The 22,628-nt window shown below is 59.0% G+C and overlaps 2 protein-coding genes across 5 annotated transcripts in view; one reads left to right on the top strand and one right to left on the bottom strand.

Moving 5' to 3' along the window:
• Window positions 1-22,628, bottom strand: part of EFCC1 (EF-hand and coiled-coil domain containing 1) — a 34,020-nt gene that overhangs the window by 10,363 nt on the left and 1,029 nt on the right. The window contains exons 2-5 of the mRNA XM_061395656.1: window positions 22,346-22,429; window positions 19,953-20,743; window positions 18,266-18,549; window positions 296-453 (exon numbers count right to left, since the gene is read on the bottom strand). Coding sequence (XP_061251640.1) covers window positions 296-453; window positions 18,266-18,549; window positions 19,953-20,743; window positions 22,346-22,429 — 1,317 coding nt within the window. The remainder of the gene's footprint in view (window positions 1-295; window positions 454-18,265; window positions 18,550-19,952; window positions 20,744-22,345; window positions 22,430-22,628) is intronic.
• The window catches only part of CFAP92 (cilia and flagella associated protein 92 (putative)), a 39,368-nt gene continuing 38,343 nt past the window's right edge, over window positions 21,604-22,628 (top strand). For 2 of the 4 annotated variants that reach the window (XM_061397259.1, XM_061397256.1), the window contains exon 1: window positions 21,604-22,602. The gene's annotated coding sequence lies outside the window, so the exon portion shown is untranslated. The remainder of the gene's footprint in view (window positions 22,603-22,628) is intronic. The other 2 variants (XM_061397257.1, XM_061397258.1) reach the window with 1 other exon arrangement.

Here is a 22,628-nt window from a genome sequence, read left to right as displayed (position 1 = left end):
GGCCTTCTCGAGGGGTGACCAGCCAGCCCTGCTTGCATACCTCTGATGACGGGGAACTTACTCCCACTCCGGCTCCCTGGGCGCCCGACCAACCCCTGCATGGCGTTGACAGGAGATACGTTTCCGCGCGCTGAGCCAGAGCCCGCCTCCCTGGAACCCAGCCTCCCCCACAGGGCGTCTGCTCTCAGGCCTAGGGGCTGGGGAAGCCCAACCTCAGCAGGTAGAGGGTGGGGCTCTGTCTGGAGGCCGGATGGCGGCATCAGTGCAGACAGGACCCTGGGTGTGCAGGACAAACCTGGGCCCGGGGGTCTGCTCGCTGGGCTGTTGCCGGACCCCCAGGCTCCCTCTGGAGGGGGCTCTGGGCCTCTGGCCTCACCATCCTCGGGTTCGCTGCTCTTGGTGTCGGGCTCTGGGCTGGCTCGTGATGGGCCTGGGAGCTGGGTGCCCTCTGACCTGTGGGGCGGGGGGGAGACACAGGTGTTGAGAGGGCGGGGGCTCTGCTGGTTTCCTGCGGGAGAGTGTGGGGTGTGGGCCCACCCTCCCCACTGCTAAGGCTAAGCTGCCTGTGACACGCCTGCCAAAGCCCGTGGTGGTCTCTGCGGCTGACCCCACCGGCCCGCTACCTGATGGCCAGCATGGCAGAGTCAGCTTTCCACGGAGGACAGTCACCCAGCTTCCCTTGCAGTTAAGACATAGGCTTGTGACGTGATTTTAGCCAATGGGACTAGAGGCAAACCCTCTGAGGAGCCTCTGTGTCCAGAGGGTGGGGGTCCTGGGTTCCCACCCCAGCCCTGCCAGAGGGACTGGCAGTGGGACTTGGGGTCCCTTTGCAGGTGGATCCCTGGAGCCGACGCCTCCGAGGTCCTCCCAGCTCCCGTTGGGTTCTCGCCCTGTGCCAGTGGGCAGAGGGGCAGGAAGCCATCGGGGGGACCGGGAGCACCAACCCTCTGTGTTTAATGAGCCACTAACTCTGATGATGCCCTGCATTCAGCCCCCCAGGACAAGCCAAGGATGGGGAGGTGCTCAGCGGCAATCAGTGTGAGACCCCCTGGATGCGGATTCTTGGTTCTGAGAGAAACTGGAGCTTAGGGCATATCATTTGAGGTCTAACTGGGGAGGGGACAGTCCCTCTCAACTCCAGAGGCTCAGATCACAGCCAGAAGAGAAGACACAGGATCGCTTTCTCACAAAGACTGCTGACCAAGAACGGAATAGGCTTCCTTGGGAGGTGGTGAGCTTCCTGGCAGAGGAGGTGCGTAAACAGTAAGGGGCTTCAATATGTAGAATTTTGAATAGCGTCGGAATGGGCTTCCCTGGTGGCTCAGAGGTAAAGAATCCACCTGCCATGCAGGAGACACAGGTTTGATCCCTGGGTTGGGAAGATCCCCTGTAGGACGGCATGGCAACCCACTCCAGTGTTCTTGCCTGGAGAATCCCATGGACAGAGGAGCCTGGCGGGCTGCAGTCCACAGGGTCGCAGAGTGGACACGACTGAGCGACTAAACAGCAGCAACAGCAGTGCACAGTATCCAAGTCTTCCACTGTGAGAAACTCCTGTTTTCCCTAAATTATTTAAGGGCTTCAACAAGCAAAATGAGCTGGTGGGGACAGCCCTTATAAACAGTTTCCTAGCAGAGGCTGGCCCACGTTCCCCACATCCCCTCAGACACCGCAGTCTTTGAAGCTGGTTCCAAGGGCGACTTCCTGCATCGACACCGCATCTAATCTCTCAGCATCCCTGCGAGGTGCCAGGCGCTGCTCCGGGGCTGTGAACATGTCCTCCCACCACCCTGCCTGGATGGAGGCAGGGACCGTCCTGACCCCCGTTTCCCAGAGTGGCCGGCCCAGGCCACACGGCTCAGAAGTATAGGAACTGGGTTTACACTCCGGCCCCGCCAGGCGCAGGGGACGCTTGAGCAGTGAGCTCGGAGCCGCCCAGCCCAGCTGCCCAGCCCAGCTGCAGCCCTGGTTAGGGGGCCGCAGGTCACATGCCGCGGAGTCAGCAAGGGGAAGCAGCAGAGCTGGGAGAGAGAGCGCCACAGACCAGGGCACGCTCTGCAGTTTTCCAAGAGGCGAGACACAGCTGCGGAGAAACATGGGGTGTTCCTCTTGTCCAGCAGCTGGCCCTCCCAGCCTGCATGGCTGGCCCCTCTCCACGGGGTCCGTCTGCAGCCGTAGGCCCCTTCGCGCGTCACATGGGCGAGCCGAGCCATCGTCACGTTGGAACAGAGACAGCGAGCCTCCAAGCTCGTTCTCTGCCTGCTCCACGCACGTCCTGTCAGCCACCTGGCTCCCTGGCTGGGCACCTCCAGCCCTCGGCTTCTGGGAGGCGCCCGTCCTCCCCAGCACCCTTTCATTCACTCGTCCTCCACGTCCTGACCCTAAACCTGAGGACCTCGTCTCTCTTCCTCATGTGCACTTGCTCTGCGAGGGCTCAGCCAGCACCCCGGCTTCCAAACCTGCCTGCAGCCCTGGCCCCTCAGATCCTGTTTCCTCATGAGCCCCTCCCCTCCGTGGCTGCTGCCTGGTCACCTCCTCCTGGAAGCCCCATGCAATCCCCAAGGCCTCCGTGTCTTGCATCTGCTCCTCTCGTTCCCCCACTGCCCCAGAGAAGGGCGTCATCTTGGGCCTCCAAGCAGTGGCCATTGGCTTTGGCCACCTGGAGGTCGTATGGAGAGGCCAGCCCAGGGGAGGGGGTAGTCACAGTGAGGCTGTGCACTGTAGCCCGCCAGGCTCCTCTGTCCATGGGATTCTCCAGCAAGAATACTGGAGTGGGTTGCCGTTTCCTCCTCCAGGGGATCTTCCTGACCCAGGGATCAAACTTCGTCTCCTGCATCGGCAGGTGCGTTCTTTACCGCTGAGCCACCAGAGAAGCCCATGCGTGTGCGTCCGGCTGACGCAAATGGCATTGCTGACTTTTCCCACCTCAATGGGTTAAGAAGACGCATCTGTCTGTGTAGTATTCCTCGATGGACTGGCTGCAAACCCTCCCTGCAGTAGCTTGTGGAAAGCTCTGCTGGAATATTCTGGGCCTAGAAACTTGACGGTTCTTGGTCCCGGGACTGGACCACGGGGCCCGTGGTTTAACGAGGGCTTCCCATAAGAACGAGATGTGTGGGGCTGGTCCGGGGAGTGGACCTGGGGGGCAGGCGGAGGTCACCTGTGGCCCCCCTGACTTGCACCTCCGGCTTCCTGGAAGGCGCCAGCCCCAAGGTCACAGAGAGGGGACCTGTGACCGGTGAAGGGCATCTCTCCCCCGAGGCCCAGGCTGTCAGCACTTGCTGTCCTGGCCGTTTTCTGGAAGACAGCTCCGACCCAGTCCCTCTCTCCCTTCGAAATGGTTCAGCGGCTCCTACGGCCGAGAGAAGGGATCCCAGTATCCTTAACACAGCATCCACTGGGGGGCCTCCGAGGTCCAGGCTGGTCTCCGGCTCACTGCTGGTGGTGGCCTCGGGGCACGGACGGCCAGACTCACTGACCCTCTGGTTGGTCGCCCTCTGGATCCTTGATAAGCATTGCCAACACCTTACTGGGTACCGGATCCTGCTCTGTTCTTCCCCCTTAGACATGCACATTTAACTTTAAATTGAAGTCTAGTGAATGTACAGTATTATGCTAGTTCCAGGTGTGTAGCAAAGTGGCTCAGGTGTGTGTGTGTGTGTGTGTGTAAATATATATATGGAAAGGAATATGAAAAGCCTGGAGAGGAATATGCGTGTGTACACACACACATGCGTTCTTTCTCAGCCTCTTTTCCATCATAGGTCATCACAGGCTATGAGTGCAGCTCCCTGGGCTGTACAGTTGGCCCTTGCTGTTTACCTGTTTTACAGACTGCAGTGAGTGTGCTCTGTGTGTGTTAACGGAAAAACTCATCTACTCTTCTGGAGAAGGCAGTGGCACCCCACTCCAGTACTCTTGCCTGGAAAATCCCATGGACGGAGGAGCCTGTTGGGCTGCAGTTCATGGGGTCGCTAAGAGTCGGACATGACTGAGCAACTTCACTTTCACTTTTCACTTTTATGCACTGGGGAAAGGACATGGCAACCCACTCCAGCGTTCTTGCCTGGAGAATCCCACGGACGGGGAGCCTGGTGGGCTGCTGTCTATGGGGTCACACAGAGTCGGACACTGCTGAAGCGACTTAACAGCAGCAGCAGCATCTACTCTTCTGAGTAGCCCCCTAAGAAAGACTTACGCTCATTCCTGCCATTTCACAGATGAGCAAACTGAGGTGCAGAGCAGGAGGAGCTTGCGGAGACCCCGCGGCTCCCTTAGCCCGCTGGGTGCAGCCCACCAGGCTGGTCTCCAGCGCCCCCTCTCTCGTCTCGCCTCCCCGCCTGGACGCCCTGAGCTCCCGTGGTCTTCAGCGACTGTTGGTGTTCCCTGGAGGGGCCCAGCACAGGACGGAGCAGCCAGCTGAGGCTTGTCGGATGAACGAATGAACGAATGAGGCATGGATGAATGACAACGTTGGCAGCAGGTCAGGCGATGAGAGGAAGAGCGGGTCAGGTGGGCACAGGCCCCGCGCCTGACAGGATTCCAGCTCCTCCCGTCCCTCTGCTCTTGGATTGTTCCAGAAAGACAGTGCGAAGGGCATCAGCGTTCAGACCCCGGGGCCGTCCCAGGCCTGCGGGTGCGGCTGACCCCCTGCCCAGCCCTCGGAGGACTGGACCCTCCAGGCGAGAGTGAGCAGGACCTCCCCTAACCACGGGCACTTGGGGTCCCTGGCTGAACTGTTGACTAAGGCAGATTTCCGTTCACGGGAAACGTTATCACCCAGAGCGAAAAGCCGGCGTCTCTTGCAAAGATAGGAGGTAACTGGGAAAACACAGGGAGTGACCGCACAGCCGCCAGCGCAGCTCCGTCTTGTTTTCCGTCCACCTCTGAGCCAGGCCGTTGCTACTTGGTTGAAAAGAGAGGTTGGCGCTGTTAAGGACAGCTGGAGACGCACCAGATCCGGCCCAGGACCTGAGCCAACAGGGCTGAAAAGGCTGGTGGAGGCCCTCCCTGGCCAGCGACGCCCCCTGCCCACGCGGGCCGCTCTCCCTGGGAGACACAGAGGGGCTGGGGGCGCTCCTGCAGGGAGGCCGGTCGCCCACAGGAGTCGCCGAACGCCTCCCGCGCAGGCCCTTGTGAGGGGCGGCGGGCCCTCACGCCCAGCAGACCCCAGTCCTCGTCCTGCCGGAGTGTCCCCTCCAGCTGCACACATCTGCGCACCACCCGGAGCCCCCCCGGACATCTTCCTCCTGCTGGAGGCGGCGGCCAGCTCTGGCCCCAGGCCCGGCCTCCGACACGGCCTGACAAGGGCCAGATGTTCCTGAGTTCGTCCCCCGGTCCTGGCAGCTCCCGGCTCCAGGCTGCCAGTGGATGGACCCTCCCTGGGTTCTGCAGAGCTGCCAAATCTGTCTCCTGCCCCAGGACCCTGGCGTGACCGTGGGACCCTCCACGACTGCCCCTGCCCCCAGCCCCCAGCTCAATCCCCTGTTCATCCGCCAGGAAACACTGATGGCCCTGAAATGAAATACGGCGCTTCTGAACACAGAGGGTCCTGCCTCTGGTCAGTGATCTGGGGGACCTTAGGCAGGACTCAGGTGAACAGGAGGGGTGTGTGTGTGTGTGTGTGTGTGTGTGTGTGGTTTTAACCTGAATTATTTAGTCTGCTGCTGCTGCTGCTGCTGCTAAGTCACTTCAGTCATGTCCGACTCTGTGCGATCCCATAGACGGCAGCCCACCAGGCTCTGCCGTCCCTGGGATTCTCCAGGCAAGAACATTGGAGTGGGTTGCCATTTCCTCCTCCAGGGGATCTTCCTGACCCAGTTATTGAACTGGGTCTCCTGCATCGCAGGCAGATTCTTTACCACCCGAGCCACCAGGGGCTATCTCTTCAAATCCATTAAGTAAAAAGAGTGAGATGATTTAAAGGAAAATAGTAACTAAAGAAGAATAATACAGGTTTAATGCAGAGATGGCAAAAATTGACACAGATCCTTAGAGAGTGTCTGAACTTTGGCAAACGCCTGGAGAGCAGCACATCATGAGATCTGGGCACTGGTGGAGCCAGACCCTTGCCGTGCCCCTCAGCCACTCATTCTGTCCCCTCACAGCAGAGGACCCCACCTTCAACAAACTGCCACCCTCTTTTTATAATGGTTATTTTGGAAGATCCCAAAGCGAGCTGAATAAGGGATAGACCCTGTCTTTACATATACTTTGAAAAACCTTTGGGTGATGCTTTTGAACTGTGGTGTTGGAGAAGACTCTTGAGAATCCCTTGGACTGCAAGGAGATCCAACCAGTCCATCCTAAAGGAGATCAGTCCTGGGTGTTCATCGGAAGGACTGATGGTGAAGCTGAAACTCCAATCCTTTGGCCACCTGATGCGAAGAGCTGACTCATTTGGAAAGACCCTGATGCTGGAAAAGATTGAAGGCAGGAGGAGAAGGGGACGACAGGATGAGATGGTTGGATGGCATCACCAACTTGATGGACATGAGTTTGAGTAAATTCCGGGAGTTGGTGATGGATAGGGAGGCCTGGCAGTACCAGTCCATGGGGTCGCAAAGAGCTGGACGTGACTGAGCAACTGAACTGATGCTTTGTGATTTAGAAGAGAGAGAAACGAATTTTACAGTACACATTTCAATATGTAAATAGTCAAGGTATAGAAAACTTTTAGATTATTAAACCTACTAATAACGGCTTAGTTTGAATTTCGGCGAGGTAAGGTAATACTCAATCGGATGTTCGTGACGCTCTTTCCCTAAGTTTGGCATCGATATAAGGGCTAGGGAAAGGGATTCAGATGGATGGATGGACAGATGGACACAGAGACAGATAGATATGCAGACTCCCTGGGACATGGAGTGACGAATGCAAGTGGACACAGGAGCTCTGTACCAGCTGGTTAAGCTTCACAAGTGTTATCATCTGTGATGTGTTTATAAAATGATGAGCAACCCTTGGAAAATTCCAAACAAACCATAACATAACCTTTCCTCAATTGACACAGCATTGCATTCTAAGACTCTGTGTATTAAAATTGTACAAAAAAAAGTTGTGTTTATATGTAAAGCAGAGTTAGATTGTAGTCTCAGATAATTACAGTGAAAAGCATGTTTTTCGTGGGATGAACACCCAGCTGGGCATTTGGAAGCTATTTGGGGTACAAGGTAACCCTGGTGGGTGGTGTGGGACCTACCCAAAGGCCTGTGTCCCTGGGAACCACCCACCCCCATCAAGTGCCAGGAACACCGCCCACCTGGTCATGGAGACGAACAGGCCCTCCGAGTGAATGTCCAGGATGTCTCTGGTGGGGATGCTGCTCCCATGGAGACACCTTGTCCTCTAGGAACGACCCTCCAAGACCCCACACCCTAACTCCTGCAACCTGTGAATGTAGCGAGATGTCACTCCTGGGATGGTGTTACGTTATATGGGATAGCTGACCTTAAGCCTGGGTATTATCTCCACCTCATCACAGTTAAAAAACAAAAAACTGTCTTGGCTGGTGCAGAAGAGGAAGTCAGGGAGACGTGAAGTGTGAGGACTTGGGTCATTGCTGGCTGGAGGATGAGAAGGGCCATGGGAGGCGGTATGTGGAAAGGGACCCCTGCCAACAGCCAGCAACGGACGGGGATTATAGTCGTAAAACCATAAGGACCTGAATTCAACTCCCCTTGGGTGAGCTTGGAAACAGATTCTTCTCTTGAGTCCCAGGTCAGCAGCACCTTGATTTCAGCCTTGTGGGAGCCCAGGCAGAGAGACTAGGCAAGCCTGCCTGGACTTCTGGCCTGCAGAATGTGAGATCATAAATGGATGTTGTTTTGAGTGCCTAAGTTGGTGGTAATCTGTTACGGTTGCATAGAAACTAAATACAACGAACCAAACAGGCACACCCATCTGCCTCGTTGGCACAACCTCAGTTATTCCGTCAGACACTACGTGGCCAAGTGCCTCCAGACAGGAGACCTGACTGGTTTAAGCTGATCATGGCGATTCCTTCTTTTTGCCAAAGGTTTGTTTAGAAACAGGCATATGATGTGATCCTTGCCGGTGAGAAGTAAGACGATGTCTTCCAGGAGAATCTCTGGGGACAGAGGAGTTGAAGGAGGAAGTTATTTTTCTGTCTCTGGATGTGGCAGCGATGCCTGCGGCCATGGCAGCCATCCTGTGACCATGAGGGGCCTTTGCTGATAGACCAAGATGACAAGCTGAGGCAGACAGGGTGGGAAGCTGGAGAAGTGGGTACCTGCAAACATCACTGAGCTGCTCTCCCTTGGGCTTCTCATGCAGGAGCGTCAGTGTTCCTGCGGTTTCAGCCGCTCTGAGTGGAGTTTTCTACTTGCAGCCTAAAGTATGGTCAGTGATAACAGCGTTGCTTGGGGGTTACACGAGGTTGTGTATGTGAGGCTGTCAGCGCGCTGCCTCGTGCCACCAGCGCACCGACACGGGGCTCTGTCCCCTCCTGCCTCAGCCCCTGCACGAGTCAGGCCTCAACCAGAGAAGGCGGGCCAGGACGGGATGCCCACCTATGTTCACGTCTGTACCTGCAGAGCTGTCTCAAGAGCTTTACCACCAGGACGTGCCCCTGTGACTGGGAGACCAGCCCAGCAAGTCTGAAATCCAGAGGAGGGGCTCACAGGCGTCTGGAGCCCTGGATGCAGTGGAACCCCTCTGTTTCGGGGACACCTTCAGCCTCACTTAAAGGCCTGTCGAGTGATTAGATCGGCTTCACCCAGATTATCCAGGATCATCTGTCTCTCTTACTCCAGTGCAACTGGTTATGAACTTGAATTACATCTGCAAAACACCCACGGCAACCGTGGGTTAGTGTTTGAATGACTTGCGCAGTACCCAAATGGCTCAGCAAGGTGGTCCAGTCAGAGACCATCGAACACCCCCGGATTCAGCTTTTTTCTGAGCTGGATGGAAAATGTCACTTGTGTTTGCTTCCCTCCCTGTGTTCGTCCCTCTGACCCCAGCGGCCCCTAAGCTTCAGGAAGCTCCCGGGCAGAGTGGACACTCGAGGCCTGGCTAGGAGTGGGGGCGCCAGGCGGCCGGAGGTCCCAGAGGCTCGCAGGCCGGCTGCCTTTCCTGAGCAAAGGCTCAGAGGAAGCAGAGACTCGCGTGTGCAAACACCAGAACAACAGGAGGAAGATGGGCTCAGCGGGGGACCGAGGAGGGAGAGCTAAAAATAAAGCCCGCAGAGTGGAGTGTGCAGACAGCGCTGGGGCCGGGGCGCCCTTCTCAACTGGCCCTTGTTTCTGCTCCCCTGCTGAACGCGGGGTGCTGTGTTTACTGGGGGCCAGGTGCAAGGGGGTGTCCGAGGAACCCCCCTCCAGTCCAGGCTGTTAATTCTGCTCTGTAATGCATCCGACAGATGCAGTGTGGCAGCCACCGTGTGTGCTGGAAACGGTGCACACAGTGGAGAGGCCCCACCTGTGGGAGCCTGCCTCCCTCGGGGCCACCCGGAACCAGCGAAGTCTGGAAATAAATGGAAGATGGGAAGAAATAAATGAAAGATGGGAAGGCCAGGGGCTATGAGAGATGACGGAGCAGAGGCCAGGGCCTCTGAAGATGTCATGGGATGTAGCTAAGACGGCTGGATGGATGTGAATTTGTCAGGAGTGCCCCAGCGTGGTCAGGGTGCCTGAAGTAGGCAGGGAGAGGTTTGGGGTGTGAGGAACAGAGAGGCTGGCGCAGCTGCAGCTGTGCATATGGGCAGAGTGGAGGACACTGGGGCCGGAGTGGGGGCCGCACCACCGTGACCACCGTCACGGCCAGAGGCAACTGACTGGTCTGGCAGTCAGGCCACCCGGGGCCTGGGAGGCTGCCCCTGGCCTGGGGAACCAATGACATGGAAGGCTTGTCACCCATCTGCATGCCTGAGGCCACCCACCTGGCCTGCAACTGGAAAAGCAGGATTCCCGAACATGGGGTCACAAAGCACCCCAACATAACCCCAGAGGCACAGAGCTGAGGCTGTTCCCGGGCCCCACCCCGACGGAAGCAGGAGAGCCTGGGACTCCTGGGCCCCTGAGGACTGAGTCCCGCCTGGGCTGTGCCCTGACTGCCTGCGTGACCTTGGCCAGATCGCCATCCTTTTCCGAAGGACACATTTACTGCCCAGATTGTTGTTGTTCTGTCGCTAAGCGTGTCAGGCTCTGCAACCCCATGGACTGCAGCGCGCCAGGCCTCCCTGTCCATCACCAACTCCCGGAGCTTGCCCAAACTCATGTCCATTGAGTTGGTGATGCCATCCGATCATCTCCTCCTCTGTCGTCCCCTTCTCCACCTACCCTCAATCTTTCCCAGCATCAGGGTCTTTTCCAATGAATCAGTTCTTCACATCAGGTGGCCAAAGTATTAGAGTTTCAGCTTCAGCAACAGTCCTTCCAGTGAATATTCAGGACTGATTTCCTTTAGGATGGACTGGTTGGATCTCCTTGCAGTCCAAGGGACTCTCAAGAGTCTTCTCCAACACCACAGTTCAAAAGCATCCATTCTTCGGTGCTCAGCCTTCTTTATGGTTCAGCTCTCACATCTGTATGTGACTACTGCATACATTGGCTTTAATCAAGACCCTTCTCCTGGCAGGAGCCCACCACCCAGACCCTAGGCTGTCAGTGGAAGTGTGGGCCCAGGCTGTGCCCTGAGGAAATCTAGCTGGGGACACGCATTTGCCTGGGGGTAGACGTCTCTGGGGGACACTGTCCATCAAACAGCTCAGCAGGCTGTCGCCGGCTCCTCCCCCTCGCTGTCTCTGCTCGTCCCCGCTCCCTGCCCGTGGGCCGTGCCCGGGCTGCTGCTCTCACTTGGCCGAGCACGTGTGGCTTTGGGGGCAGGCCTTGCTCTTCTGGGTAGAAGAGGACAGATGTCCGCCTGCCTTCTGCCTTTAATAGTGTGGTGACGGCCACATGTCTGAGGGACATCTCTGCAGATGCATCACACGACCACTGGAAAAACCAAAAAGCTTTGACCAGACGGACCTTTGTTGGCAAAGTAACGTCTCAGCTTTTTAATATGCTGTCTAGGTTGGTCATGCTTTTCTTCCAAGGAGCAAGTGTCTTTTGACTTCATGGCTGCAGTCACCATCCGCAGTGATTTTGGAGCCCAAGGAAATAAAGTCTCTCACTGTTTCCATTGTTTCCTCATCTATTTCCCGTGAAGTGTTGGGACCGGGTGCCATGATCTTAGTTTTCTGAATGTTGAGCTTTAAGCCAACTTTTCACTCTCCTCTTTCACTTTCATTAAGAGGCTCTTCAGTTCTTCTTCACTGTTCTTCTTCACTTTCTGCCATAAGGGTGGTGTCATCTGCGTATCTGAGGTTATTGATATTTCTCCTGGCATTCTTGATTCCAGCTTGTGCTTTACCCAGCCCAGCATTTCGCATGATGTACTCTGCATAGAAGTTAAATAAGCAGTCTGATAACCCCCAACTTGGGGCCTCCCTAGTGGCTCAGACTGTAAAGAATCTGCTTGCAATGCAGAGACCTGGCTTTGATCCCTGGGTCAGGAAGATCCCCTGGAGGAGAAAATGGCAACCCACTCCAGGATTCTTGCCTGGAGAATCCCGTGGACAGAGGAGCCTGGCGGGCTACAGTCCGTGGGGTCGCCATGAGTTGGACTGGAGTGAGCAACTGACACTTCCACACTTTCACTTAACTGCCCACTGAGGGCTTCCTGTGCTCCAGCAGGACCCCCGGAGTCAGGAGGAGCCGGTCGCCTGACCGCCGCCTCCTCAGCCTGTGCCCAGTGGGACCCTTTGCTGAGCTCGGCTCCCAGGGTCTGTGACTGTGAACGTGACCGTGTGTGAGTCCCGAGGCATGGTGTGCACTCCCCTGACCCCCGAGGCCCCGGCTCAGCATCCGGCCCGTGTTGCCCTGACACCCACGGGTCATCGGAGCGCTCTGCTGGCACCGGGGTGACACCCGCTCTCCGACCCAGCGTGACGGGAAGACACCAAGACTCACTCTGGGTGACCCCTTGCCAGCTCCTCCACCCAGAGGAAGGTTCCCCTTGTCCAGGCTTCCGCCGCCTCCCGCTCTCCTGTCTGTTTTACCCTGCAGAGGAAGCGTCTCAGGCCGGAGAGGCTCCACCCAGCTCCGGGTGAGCCCTCGGGATGTGGGCTGGTGGCCCGTCCCTTCTCGGGCGCTGCACCCAGAAACAGCACCCTCACCGGCCTCGCCTCGTGTGCCCCGTCTGCCCGTCTCTCTCCAGCGCCCTCACCGGCCTCGCCTCGTGTCCCCCGTCTGCCCGTCTCTCTCCACAGCCTGAAGGGGCGCCGTGCAGCTCAGAGCAGCCACTTCGCTCCCTGTTTGTCTTGCTCGTTCTCTGGGGCGAAGGCCTCGTGCCTCAGCCCGGCGCTCAGGGCCTTTCACCACCCCCACCCGCGCTCCCAGCACCCTCTCTGCCACTTCCCACCTCACACCCGCCAGCCAGTCTGTCTCTGCTCCCTCGAGGCACCGAGCCTTTGTTTGCACTCACAGTGACCTGAATCTGCCGTGCCTGAGAAAACTCCTGTTCATCCTTCAGCACCCAGCTCGAGTGACGGCTTTCCCCCAGAGATGCCCCGGCCGGCATCACGCATGCCTCCTCTGTGCTTGCCCACACTCGGCAACTCCGGCAGGCCCCTGACACTCAGTGGACATTGCCCATTGCCCGTGGAGGTCCCCAGCACAGCGGGCTCTCCGGGGCCAGACTCTGTCCGGGCCCGGCCTCCGGTTCCTGTCAACAACACCGACTCCCATTACCATTACTGTTTATGGGGGATGCTGTGAGAAGGGACAGATACAAAAGTCATCTTCGACTTTATCAAGGATCTTCTCAGCCCTCAGCAGCACTCCAGGTGCTTCCTATGTATCGGCACCTTATCTTCAAATTCCCTGTGAAGCAGGTGTCAGAATAGTTACTCTTCTTGCCCTGTTTTACTGATGACGATACGGAGGCTCGCAGCGGCAAGAATGATGCACACAGGTCAGCGCCCCAGAGCTGCACCCCCAGTCTGCACCGCCCTGCCCCCACCTCACTGAGGGCGCGGGGTCCCACCCCCACTTCACAGCGAGGAAAGGGAGGCTCACAGAGGGCAGGGACCAGCTCACGGGCCCATGTAAGCGTCTGGGAAAGCTGGGATTCAAGTCTAGGCCCAGCTGGGCCTCCCAAGCCTGCCCCCCCGCCCTGAAACCCCTCTGCGGCTCAGCCCGGGGTGGTCCGGTGGGGCAGGCGCCAGGCCAGCACTGGCCCTTTGTGAGCTGGGGTATTGTCCCCGGGAAAGGCCTTGGTTCCCACGAGCAGCCACCCACACGCTGGTTTCTCAGGATACTGGGAGCTGCATCCCCCCTCTGCCCCAGATGGCCCCCTGCCCTGCTGCAGGCCCCCCACCCGTCTGCCTCCCTCCTGACCCCCTGACGTTGCCCCCAAGCCCCCCAGGCCCAGCTGCCCTGGTTGGGCGGGAGGGAGAAAGGCAGTGGCCCGCAAAGCCCTCATCTTTGTGGAGGGCGGCCCAGTGGGCGGCCCCTGCCTCCCTCCGTCTCCACCCCACACCCTGGTCTTTTCATCCTTCCCGGCAAACACAACAAAGCCACAGAGGAGGCCGGGTGGCCCTTTCTTCAGCTCCAGCTGAGCTGGCTTTTTGGTCTCTTTCTGAAGGCGGAGCGCACCCCGCTCCCCCTGCCCAGCAGTGCCAGCCCCAGGCTGCCTGGCCAGGTGTCTTAAAGGGCCAGCTTCTCCTCGACAGCGCAGGGCAGGGGCAGCGGGCAGACAGGTGGCTGAGACTCGAGGCTTCGAGAGAATCTGCGGTCACCGAGTGGTGGGCGGCTCCGCTGGAAGCAGGGTCAGGCCCCGGGATGGCTCGGCGCCCGCCCGGCACTGGACGCCCACGCCCTTGCTGCTGAGACGTTCCCGAGGCTGCTTCCGTCCACACGCCCGTTGGTCCCGACACTTGCTCATTCATCGTCTTCCTCGGGGCCCTGGGCTGGGTGCTGGCCTAAGAACCTCAAGCCGTCCTGCTTCCTCGCAGGGTTCACGGGCTGGGCCCGGAGACCGGTTATAAGCCCATCCTTATTGGGCTGATTGGCCTGTCCTCCCTGCAACTTTTGAGGCACAGGACAGGGAGGTCGGGGAGGATGCAGAGTGCCCCAAACACCGCGAAGCGTTCAGCGGCCTGGAAGAGCGACTCTGGGGTGTGTGTTATTCAACATTTCTGGGACGTGCACTTCTGTGATTCTCCTGGGAGGAGCTCAGACCCAGAGTTCGGCAGGGTTCACTGTGGGTACATGTACGTTCGGTAGGTCAGTCACCATGGTTTGGCCAGTCAGAGCATCACATGATCCTGACTCCTGGTGGGTTCAGGGATGAACATGCTTCCAGGTTGGTCCATTGAGGCTCAGCCTGGCACTTCAGCAGGCTAACTCAGACAAAAGATGCTCTTTCTACTGGACTTGGAGCTTTGTAGATGTCAATGCCTCAAACGCCTGGGAGTGAAGCCCAGAGCTTCCGTATCCTGGTGACATTGAGTACCTGGATCCAGCCATGCCTGAAGCTGGCATCGCCTAAACTTTAGTAAAAGCTAGCTTCTTTTTTAAGGGAGTCAGGCTTTCTGGCACTCATTAAGAGACCTGGCTGATGGAAAGAGACGAGGAGAGAAAGCTGGAGAACGTTTGGGGATAGCTTGGGAGGAGTGAGAGGGAAATGCTGTATCCAGATGGAGGGCTAAACGGCATCGTATAAATCATGGTGTTAAACATTCCGTGTGAAACTGCATCACTGCGTCGTAACCCACGTCTTCCCCCCAGGATCATCAGTCGTGCTTGCTCTGCTCACACGAGTGCCGTGGGGAGGGACTCTCTTGTGGGATTTGGAGGAGCCGAGTCTGCTGTCTGGGACAAGTGAGCCTGAGGAGGGCAGCTGTGGGCAGCAGGAGCCCCGAGGCTGACGGGGCCGTGATGGGCCCCGAAGTCCTTCTCTGCGGGTGGGCCGGCCGGCTGAGCTCCAGGAGGCTGTGGACTGCGTTGATGTGCCGGATTCCTGTGTGAGATCCAGGACCCTCATGGTTCCGCAAGCAGCGGTCACTCCCTTGGGACCCTGTGCACAAAGCACAAGTGTGTCCCCGTCTGCAAGTTCATGGCCTGCTCTGCTCGGCCCCAGGGACCCTCAGAGGGCAGTGGGCATGCCCGTGTCCGTTCTGTGTGCCCAACGTATCCGCACAGGGCTTTGTCCGTGAAAGGTGGTTAGGAAATGTGGGACGAATACATGAGTGTCTCCAATGGCTCAAATACCTCCTGTCTGTTCTCCTGGGTTCCTAGTCAAGACGGTGGACGGAGGTGCTCTGGGAAGTGCCCTGTCTATCTTCAAAAACACAGAGTGCTGGAGAATGCAGAGCCAAGGTCACAGATTAGAAGGTAAGATGCCCCGCTTGTGTGCAGAGCGGGAGGTGGCGCTGAAATGCCCCCGAGGGGTCAGGACTGGGGGTCTGAGGCCCAGGTGGCACAGGGGCCGTCTCATCCACGGTCAGAGGTGAGAAAACCCCACCAACTGCTTCGGGATGCTGCCCAAGGTGTGGGGCCCAGTTTCTCACCAGCTGTGCAGTGAGAAGCCCTGAGCTAAGAAACGCGTCTAGAAAGCAGCCCAGAGTCAGGCCCTGGTGAGGGCAGAGAGGGGACACCTTCCCACTGCGATCAGGGGACCCTCCAGGGTCCTGACTTCTATCGAAGCTGGGCTCAGGGCAGCCATCCCCATCATGACGGGGAGAACTGGACGGGCTGGGGTTACAGCAACGCCAGAGAGATGAGAGGGGGCGGCTTCCCTGAGAGACAGGGCAAGGCCTGGGAAGGGAGGTGAAGGCCTGACTTCGAGAAAGAACTCAGAGCAGTTCCTCCTGAGGAGGGGCTTTGCAGGGGAAGGAGTCTGGTATGGAGTCGGGAAGCTCAGCTGAGTCCTGGGTCCCTCGAGCTTGGTTTTGTGACTAGTGTTCTTGGCTGTTCTGTCCCCTTCCCTTTCCTTTCTTCAAAGACAGAGAGCGTTGGGGGCACGTCAGCCTGCAAATCTGCAAACTCTGACTAGAGAAGACAGACAGAGGAGGCCTGCTCCGGGGCTGGGCCAGGCTTAGGGCCGGGAAGTAAGTGGCAGCCACCACCTCACCACCACAGGAGGGCCACTGTCTGCCCTGGTTTCCTCATTCACTGGGCATAGCCTTTGGAGCCTCTGCAGTATCTGCTCTCTTTTCCCTTCCTAAGGTGGTGGTTTGGTTGCTAAGTCATGTCCAACTCTTGCGACCCCATGGACTGTAGCCCACCAGGTTCCTCTGTCAGTGGAATTCTCCAGGCAAGAATATGGGAGTGGGTTGCCACTTCCTTCTCCAGGGGATCTTCCTGACCCAGGGATAGAACCAGGAGTCCCAGTTTTGTTTCAGATATCAGTATTACCTGACTCTCTTGCAGGTAGAGGCAGCCACATGATGCAGTTCTGGCCAAGTGGAAGGAGGTACAAGTTCCAGAGGGAGAAGCGGGGTTGGGAGGGCTCTCCCTGAATATCAAGGCAAAGCTCACTAGCAGAAACCCTTCTTGCCCTCAATGTCACTGGCCCGTCTCGTGCCTGGATAGCAGACATGGGGTCTGGAGCTGTAGCAGCCATCTTGTAACCATGAGCCAACAGCAGAGAAGGTGAGTGGAAATAAAGAAAGAACACGGGCTGTGGGGCAGACAGACCTTCCTTCTCCGCTTTCCGGCCGTGTGGCCCTGGGTATGTCACTTAACTTCTCAGAACCTCACTTCCCACAGTTTATAAGATGGGGCAGAACCGCTCCCTTGCACAGTCTTGAGATGATTAACTTACGCATTGGCTGTGGATCCACGTTTTGCCCTGTAAAGAGCTATATGAATGTTTGGAGTTACTTTTACAACCATGCTGTAAAGGACAGTTACTTTTGGTCAAAAGAAAGAAGAGACCCTTTACTTCTCTTCTTGGAGAAAGATCCAAGGCTGGACACGGGCCTTAAGCCAACTGGCCCTGCTCCCCAGCTGATCAGTTCTGCAAACAGGAAGTGACCGTCCAAACATTTGGAGCTGCAGGAGGCTAGCCCAGAGTGGGCCTCTTCCCTCCAGCATTATGCTTTTTCGTGTCCCCACTGAGAGCACCTCAGAACTCAAGGACACGGTCCGCCCGGTGAGGAACTAGGTTCAAAGCCACCCCTTCTGGCTGCCCCGCCCGCCAGTCCGGGCCAGACCAGCTTCCTTTCGCACTGGAGGCGGACAGCAGCCCCAGTGAAGCCTCCACGGCTTCATGCTGTCCCGAGGGAAAGGCTGACGTCCTCGCCGTGACCTTGGTTGGCCCGGTCCCTGCCCGCCTCTCCCGCTCCACGCCTCCAGCTGCTCTTCGTTTCTGGCCGGGGCCCAGGTCCCTCCTGCCTGTGCGCTTTCCGTTTTCTGGAGCACTGTCCCCTCCTCCCGTCCCTGGCCCATCTCGCATCTCGCCAGGTAACCCCGCCCCCAGCGCCCTCCTTCTCTCTCAGGTCTTCCGGTGCCGCGCAGGGCACGGATTCCAGAACGTCGGTTCACAGTGCCCGCCTGCCCCCCACGCCACCCCCGCAGCCTCACACAGCTGCTGCACAGAGCCGCTGCTCAGTACATGGGGGAGGCAACCCGGGCGCCTTGGAATTTGAAACGGTGGGAGCTCTGTTCACTGAGCACCTAAATGAACCAGGCAGGGCCTCACGGCATCTTCACAGCCACGCGGGTAGGCAGGAACCGCAGTCTCCATTCCACCCAAGAGGAAACAGGGACTCGGAGGGGGCCAGTGACTTTCCCAAGGTGTCACGTCGTCAGAGGTCCTGCCAGGATTTGAACCTTGGTTCCAAGCCCAGTGTCCCACCTTGGTGGGCCCAGCACAAGGAGTCCGGCCCGTCTGTTTCCTCACCTGGAGAAGGGGGACATCATGGTACCTGCCTCCCAGGGCTGGTGGCTGGGAGGACTCAGTGAGTTAAATCACCTGAGTGCTCAGAGGCCGGCCCGTCTTAGGTGCTCAGGAACTCTCAGCTGTTACCATCATAGTACCGCACTGATCAGTCAAAACAAACATGAATAAACATGTCCTATTACCTGCCCATCCCATGACTAGGCAAATACAGGGACTTGATGGGTGAACCTGACCATGGATCATGGATGAGTGGATCCATGAACACGTGAACAACAGGGAACCATGAGAACGAGTGGGGAAGAGGAAAGCCCGGAGAACGGGAGGGGATCCCCGACCCCAGCCCCCCGCTCACCTGTAGCGCCGCAGCTCGCCCTCCAGCAGCCGCAGCCCGCGCTGCAGGCCGGGCATCTGGCGCGCCAGCGCCTCGAGCTCGCGGACGCGCCCCAGGCTGCGGAGCACCGCCGCCCGGGCCTCCTCCGCGCGCCGCCGCACCTCGGCCTGGCCCCGGCGCAGCCGCCCCGCTTGGGCCTCGGCCGCCGCCAGCGCGCCCCGCGCCTGCCGCAGCTCCCGCGCCGCCGCCTCGGGCTCGCCGCGCGCCGCCTCCTGGGCGCCCGCCTGGCTCTTCCAGAGGCCGACCTGCCGGGACAGGGCGGCAGGGCGGGTGGTAAGCGCCTCGCGCAGGACCCCGACCCGGCCCAGAGCGCGAGAGCAAACCCACCGGGGCCATGTGAGCTCGCCCTAACTCTGCTAAGACGGGAGCTCGCGTCCCGTGGTAACGGCTGCCCCCCGGTAATGGACGTGGGCGAGCGAGGCTCGAAGCTCGCGCTCTGTTCTTGGCGCGGTTCCAGGGAGTCCCCAGACTCTTCTCCACCCACCTCCTGCCCCTGGGGCACTCCGCCTCCAGCCCACAGAGGTGGTCCTCTCTGCCTGGCCTCAGGTGCATCTTCCCGGCCCTGCCCACTCCTAGCTGCTAGGCAGCGGTTCCTTAAGGGCGAGGTTTCCTTCTGCTGTTTATGGCTGTGCCTTCAGGCGCCTAAAATAGGCCTGGCACACAGTAGGCGTTCAGTAAAGACTTAAAGAAGGGAGAAGGAAAATGGCAACCTACTCCGATATTCTTGCCTGGAGAATCCTGTGGACAGTGGAGCCTGGAGGGCTGCTGTCCATAGAGTCGCACAGAGTCGGACACGACTGAAGCGACTTAGCAGCAGCAGCAGCAAAGCCTTAAAGAACGAATGATCCTGGACCATCGAGCTTAGAGTAACTTCCCGCCCCAGGGTTTGCTTCTGGGATGCCCGCGGGCGCGGCCCTTGCCTTGGCCACTAAAATCTGCCCCTGGACCCCTGGGCGCTTCTGGGCCTCTCCCTACCCCTCGGGGCTGTGCCCGGGCACGTGGGGAGCAGGCAGCTCCCTCAGAGGCTGTTCTGGGCCTCGTCTGATCCCGCACCTCTTGTCGTGCCCTTTGGCACAAGGCTGGTGCTCAAGTGCTTGCTGACTGAATCGCAGACGCTGCCCTGGGTCTGTGCCTCTCTCGGCACCTGGCCCCCACAGCGCTGTGGGGTGTGACACGGTGTGACACTATTTAGCACCGGGGACGGAGGCCAGGCCCCGAGGCAGGCCCTGCAATGTCTGTTGAGCGACTGCACAGAGCTGCCGGTAGGCCCCTTTAGGCAGGGAGCTCCTAAAGGGCGGGACAGAGTCTTCCTCACACCTTATCTCCTAGGCCTCCCCGAGGCCTCTAGAGGCCTATGTGAGCCCGTCCGGGTTTCCAGGAAGCGTCCGGGCCTGGATCAGAGCGCAAGAGGAGACGAGTGCGGCTGGGGATGGTTTCCTCAGTGGGACTGGGGTTTGGGGATGGAATGGGCAATGTGAGTAGGAGAGAGGCCCCGAGCGGGTGGAGCGGCTGGACGGCAAGTAGGCTCAAGCCAGGCGGGCTGCCCCCTGCTCGTCCCCTCCTGCCCAGGAGGGGCTCTCTGTCCGCCGCAGTCGCAGGGGTCCCGTCCTTACCCGCCCACCCCCTTCCGCCCCGGCTGCGGGCGCACCTGCAGCGCCAGGCAGCGCGCGTCACTGCTCTGCAGCGCGGCCCGCAGGTCCTCCACCAGCTCGCGCAGGCTGCTGTTTTCCTCCTCCAGCCGCGCCAAGCGCTCGCCGTCAGGGCCGCCGTCGGGGCCGGGCGGGCGGGCAGCTCGGCGGCGGCGACGGCGCGGGCGGCGCAGGCGGATCTGCGTCTCGATGTGCTCGCTCAGAGCGCCGCGGGGCAGACGGGGCCCGGCGCGGGTGCCGAAGTAGCCGCAGAGGCGCGCGTGGAACTGGCGGAAGGTGAGCTCGGGCGGCTCCGCGCGCAGCGCCAGGCGCGCCTCCTCCTCGGCATCCTCGTCCCATTCGGCGGCCTCCCCAGCGGCCGCGTCCCCCGAGATCACGTCCCCAGAGTTCGTGTCTCCGGCGGCCGTATCTCCGGAGGCCTCCCCGGGGGCTGCAGCCCCCTCGAAGCGCAGTCCCAGCACCGCGCAGAGCGCGCGGAAGTCGGCGCGGGGCAAGCGGCCGGCCCCTCGGCTGTCCAGGTGGTGGAAGACCTCCTGCAGATACTGGTCCAGGCCGGTGGCCAGCACCACGATCTCGTTCTCCACGCCGCGGTCCAGCCCGTAGTGGTGCGCCAGGGCGCTCAGGAGCCACTGCGTGCGCCGCGCCGGCCGCCGGTACGGGTCACTCGCCGCGCCTTCCATGCCGGCTTCCGCGCCCGGGCCGCTGGGCTCCAGCGCTGCTGAGCGCCCCTCCTCCGGTCCCTCCGCCCACCACTTCCAGGGGCGGCCTCCGGCTTTCTCGAAAGGAGGGGCTTAGCGGCGGCTGGAGCGGAGCCGGCGGCGTCTAGCGGCGGCGCTGTGTTTACCCGGGTGGGCTTCGCGGGGGCTGGGGAAGGGGACCCAGCGGCCCCGAGGTCCCCGTGGGGCTGCCACCGCATGGCCTCTCTCCCGATCTCGGCGACCCCTTATCGCTCCCGGGGCGTTCCTGGCGCCTCCTCTTCTCTTCCCACTCCGGGGTCTGTCGTCTTTCAACTCCCTCCTTGTTCAGAGTGTGCCCCAGGTAGGGGTGGGCGTGGGTGCGGGATGGAAGCTGGGGGGCGCTGGAGGGTGGCGGCCTGGTTCTCTTGCTGGGGGCGTGTCCCCACGCCCACGCGCCCCTCCAACCCTTCTAGTTGGAAATCCAGGAGAGTCCGGCGAGCTCGCCTGGACCACCATACCCCCGAAAGTGCAGGGAAGCACCTTCAAGTCACCTACTGGGTCCCCAAACCGCCTTCTAGCTCCACCAGGGCGGGGGCACGGCCCTCGCGTGGTAATGAGCCGAGGAAAACCAACCTGGAGAAGGGGATGCCCTAGGGCGGTCCCGGTGGATAGAAACCCATCGGAACCAGAACCTTGCTCTCTAAGCTCTGGGTGTGTTGGGGCGGGAGGCGGGGTAGGAAAGCTGAGGTCTTCTTTCTTCCCAGCCCGTTGTGCCAAATAATGGTGAGCTGGCCCTGTAACCAGAACCGTTGACCAAGGAGCTGGGGGGTTAGCCAATCAGGTAGCTGTCTGGCCAGACATTTTCTCTGATGCACTAGAACACCTTTCTGGAGGATAAAAGTCAGCCTCCCAGGTAAAGTAAGGCTGCTTTCCTGTTTTTCTTTTCTTTTCTTTTTTCGCTCAGGAGAGGTGGAGACATGTCCTAGTCTGATATCTGCCATGGGAAGCGTCTTCCAGCCTCGAGGGAACAAGAAGCAGATTTCTTCAGCTGTCCGAGGCTAAGATGGGCAGCATCTGGCCTCATGTACAGCTCTAGGAATTCAGACGTCAAATCCTGGAGTTTGAAAAAGCACCAGCGTCTGTCTCCTCTGTGCAGTACCCCAGAATGCGCACTTTGTCAGTTGGGCAAATTTCTATCCATTCTTGACGACTTTGCCCACCATGTGTCTCTGCCAGGAAGAGTTAGGTGCTCCTTCTCAACCTAAAATGTTTTGTATGTGCATTAAAAGAAATGATTAAAGTAGTAGCAGTTCCCTGGTGGCGCAGTGGTAAAGAATCCACCTGCCAATGCAGGCAGCGTGGGTTCGATCCCTGGGTCAGGAAGATGCCCTGGAGGAGGAAATGGCAGCCCACTCCAGTATCCCTGCCTGGAGAATCCCACGGACAGAGGAGCCTGGCGGGCCACAGTCCATGGGGTCGCAGAGAGATGGACACGACTTAGCAACTAAACAACAACAGTTTTTAGTTTTGTTGTTAAACGACAACAAAAAGTTTTACATCAGCTCCACGTCTTGGTCTCTACCTTAGAAAAACACACACGCAGGGTGTTCATTGCTCTGTTGTTCATGATAGTGAGAGACTGGAGACACCGCCCTACCCAGGGTGAACAACCAATCGAGGATGAGGGGAGAAGCGAGCTGTAGCACGTTGCGTACAACGTAAGCCCGACGTCACAACGAACCCGCACCAAGAGGTGCCAAGTCTTTTCAGCGTGGACGTGCGTGTGAGCGCGTAGAAAACTACGGAGGGGTGGCAAGCAGATTCCGTGGTTGTCTCCAGGGGTTGGAGGCATTTGGCTTTCACTGTAACATCTTCCTTTTTCACAGGGCAGTGTATTTGCTTCTTTTCTTTTCTTTTTTAGGGGGAAAGACTTTCTTTACCATTTACAGCCCACAGAGTTCACCCATTTAAGGTATATAAACAAATGGCTTCTGGCAT

This window comes from Bos javanicus, chromosome 22, assembly GCF_032452875.1.
Source record: "Bos javanicus breed banteng chromosome 22, ARS-OSU_banteng_1.0, whole genome shotgun sequence".
Lineage (NCBI taxonomy): Eukaryota > Metazoa > Chordata > Mammalia > Artiodactyla > Bovidae > Bos > Bos javanicus.
This window is presented reverse-complemented; position numbering and strand designations above follow the sequence as displayed.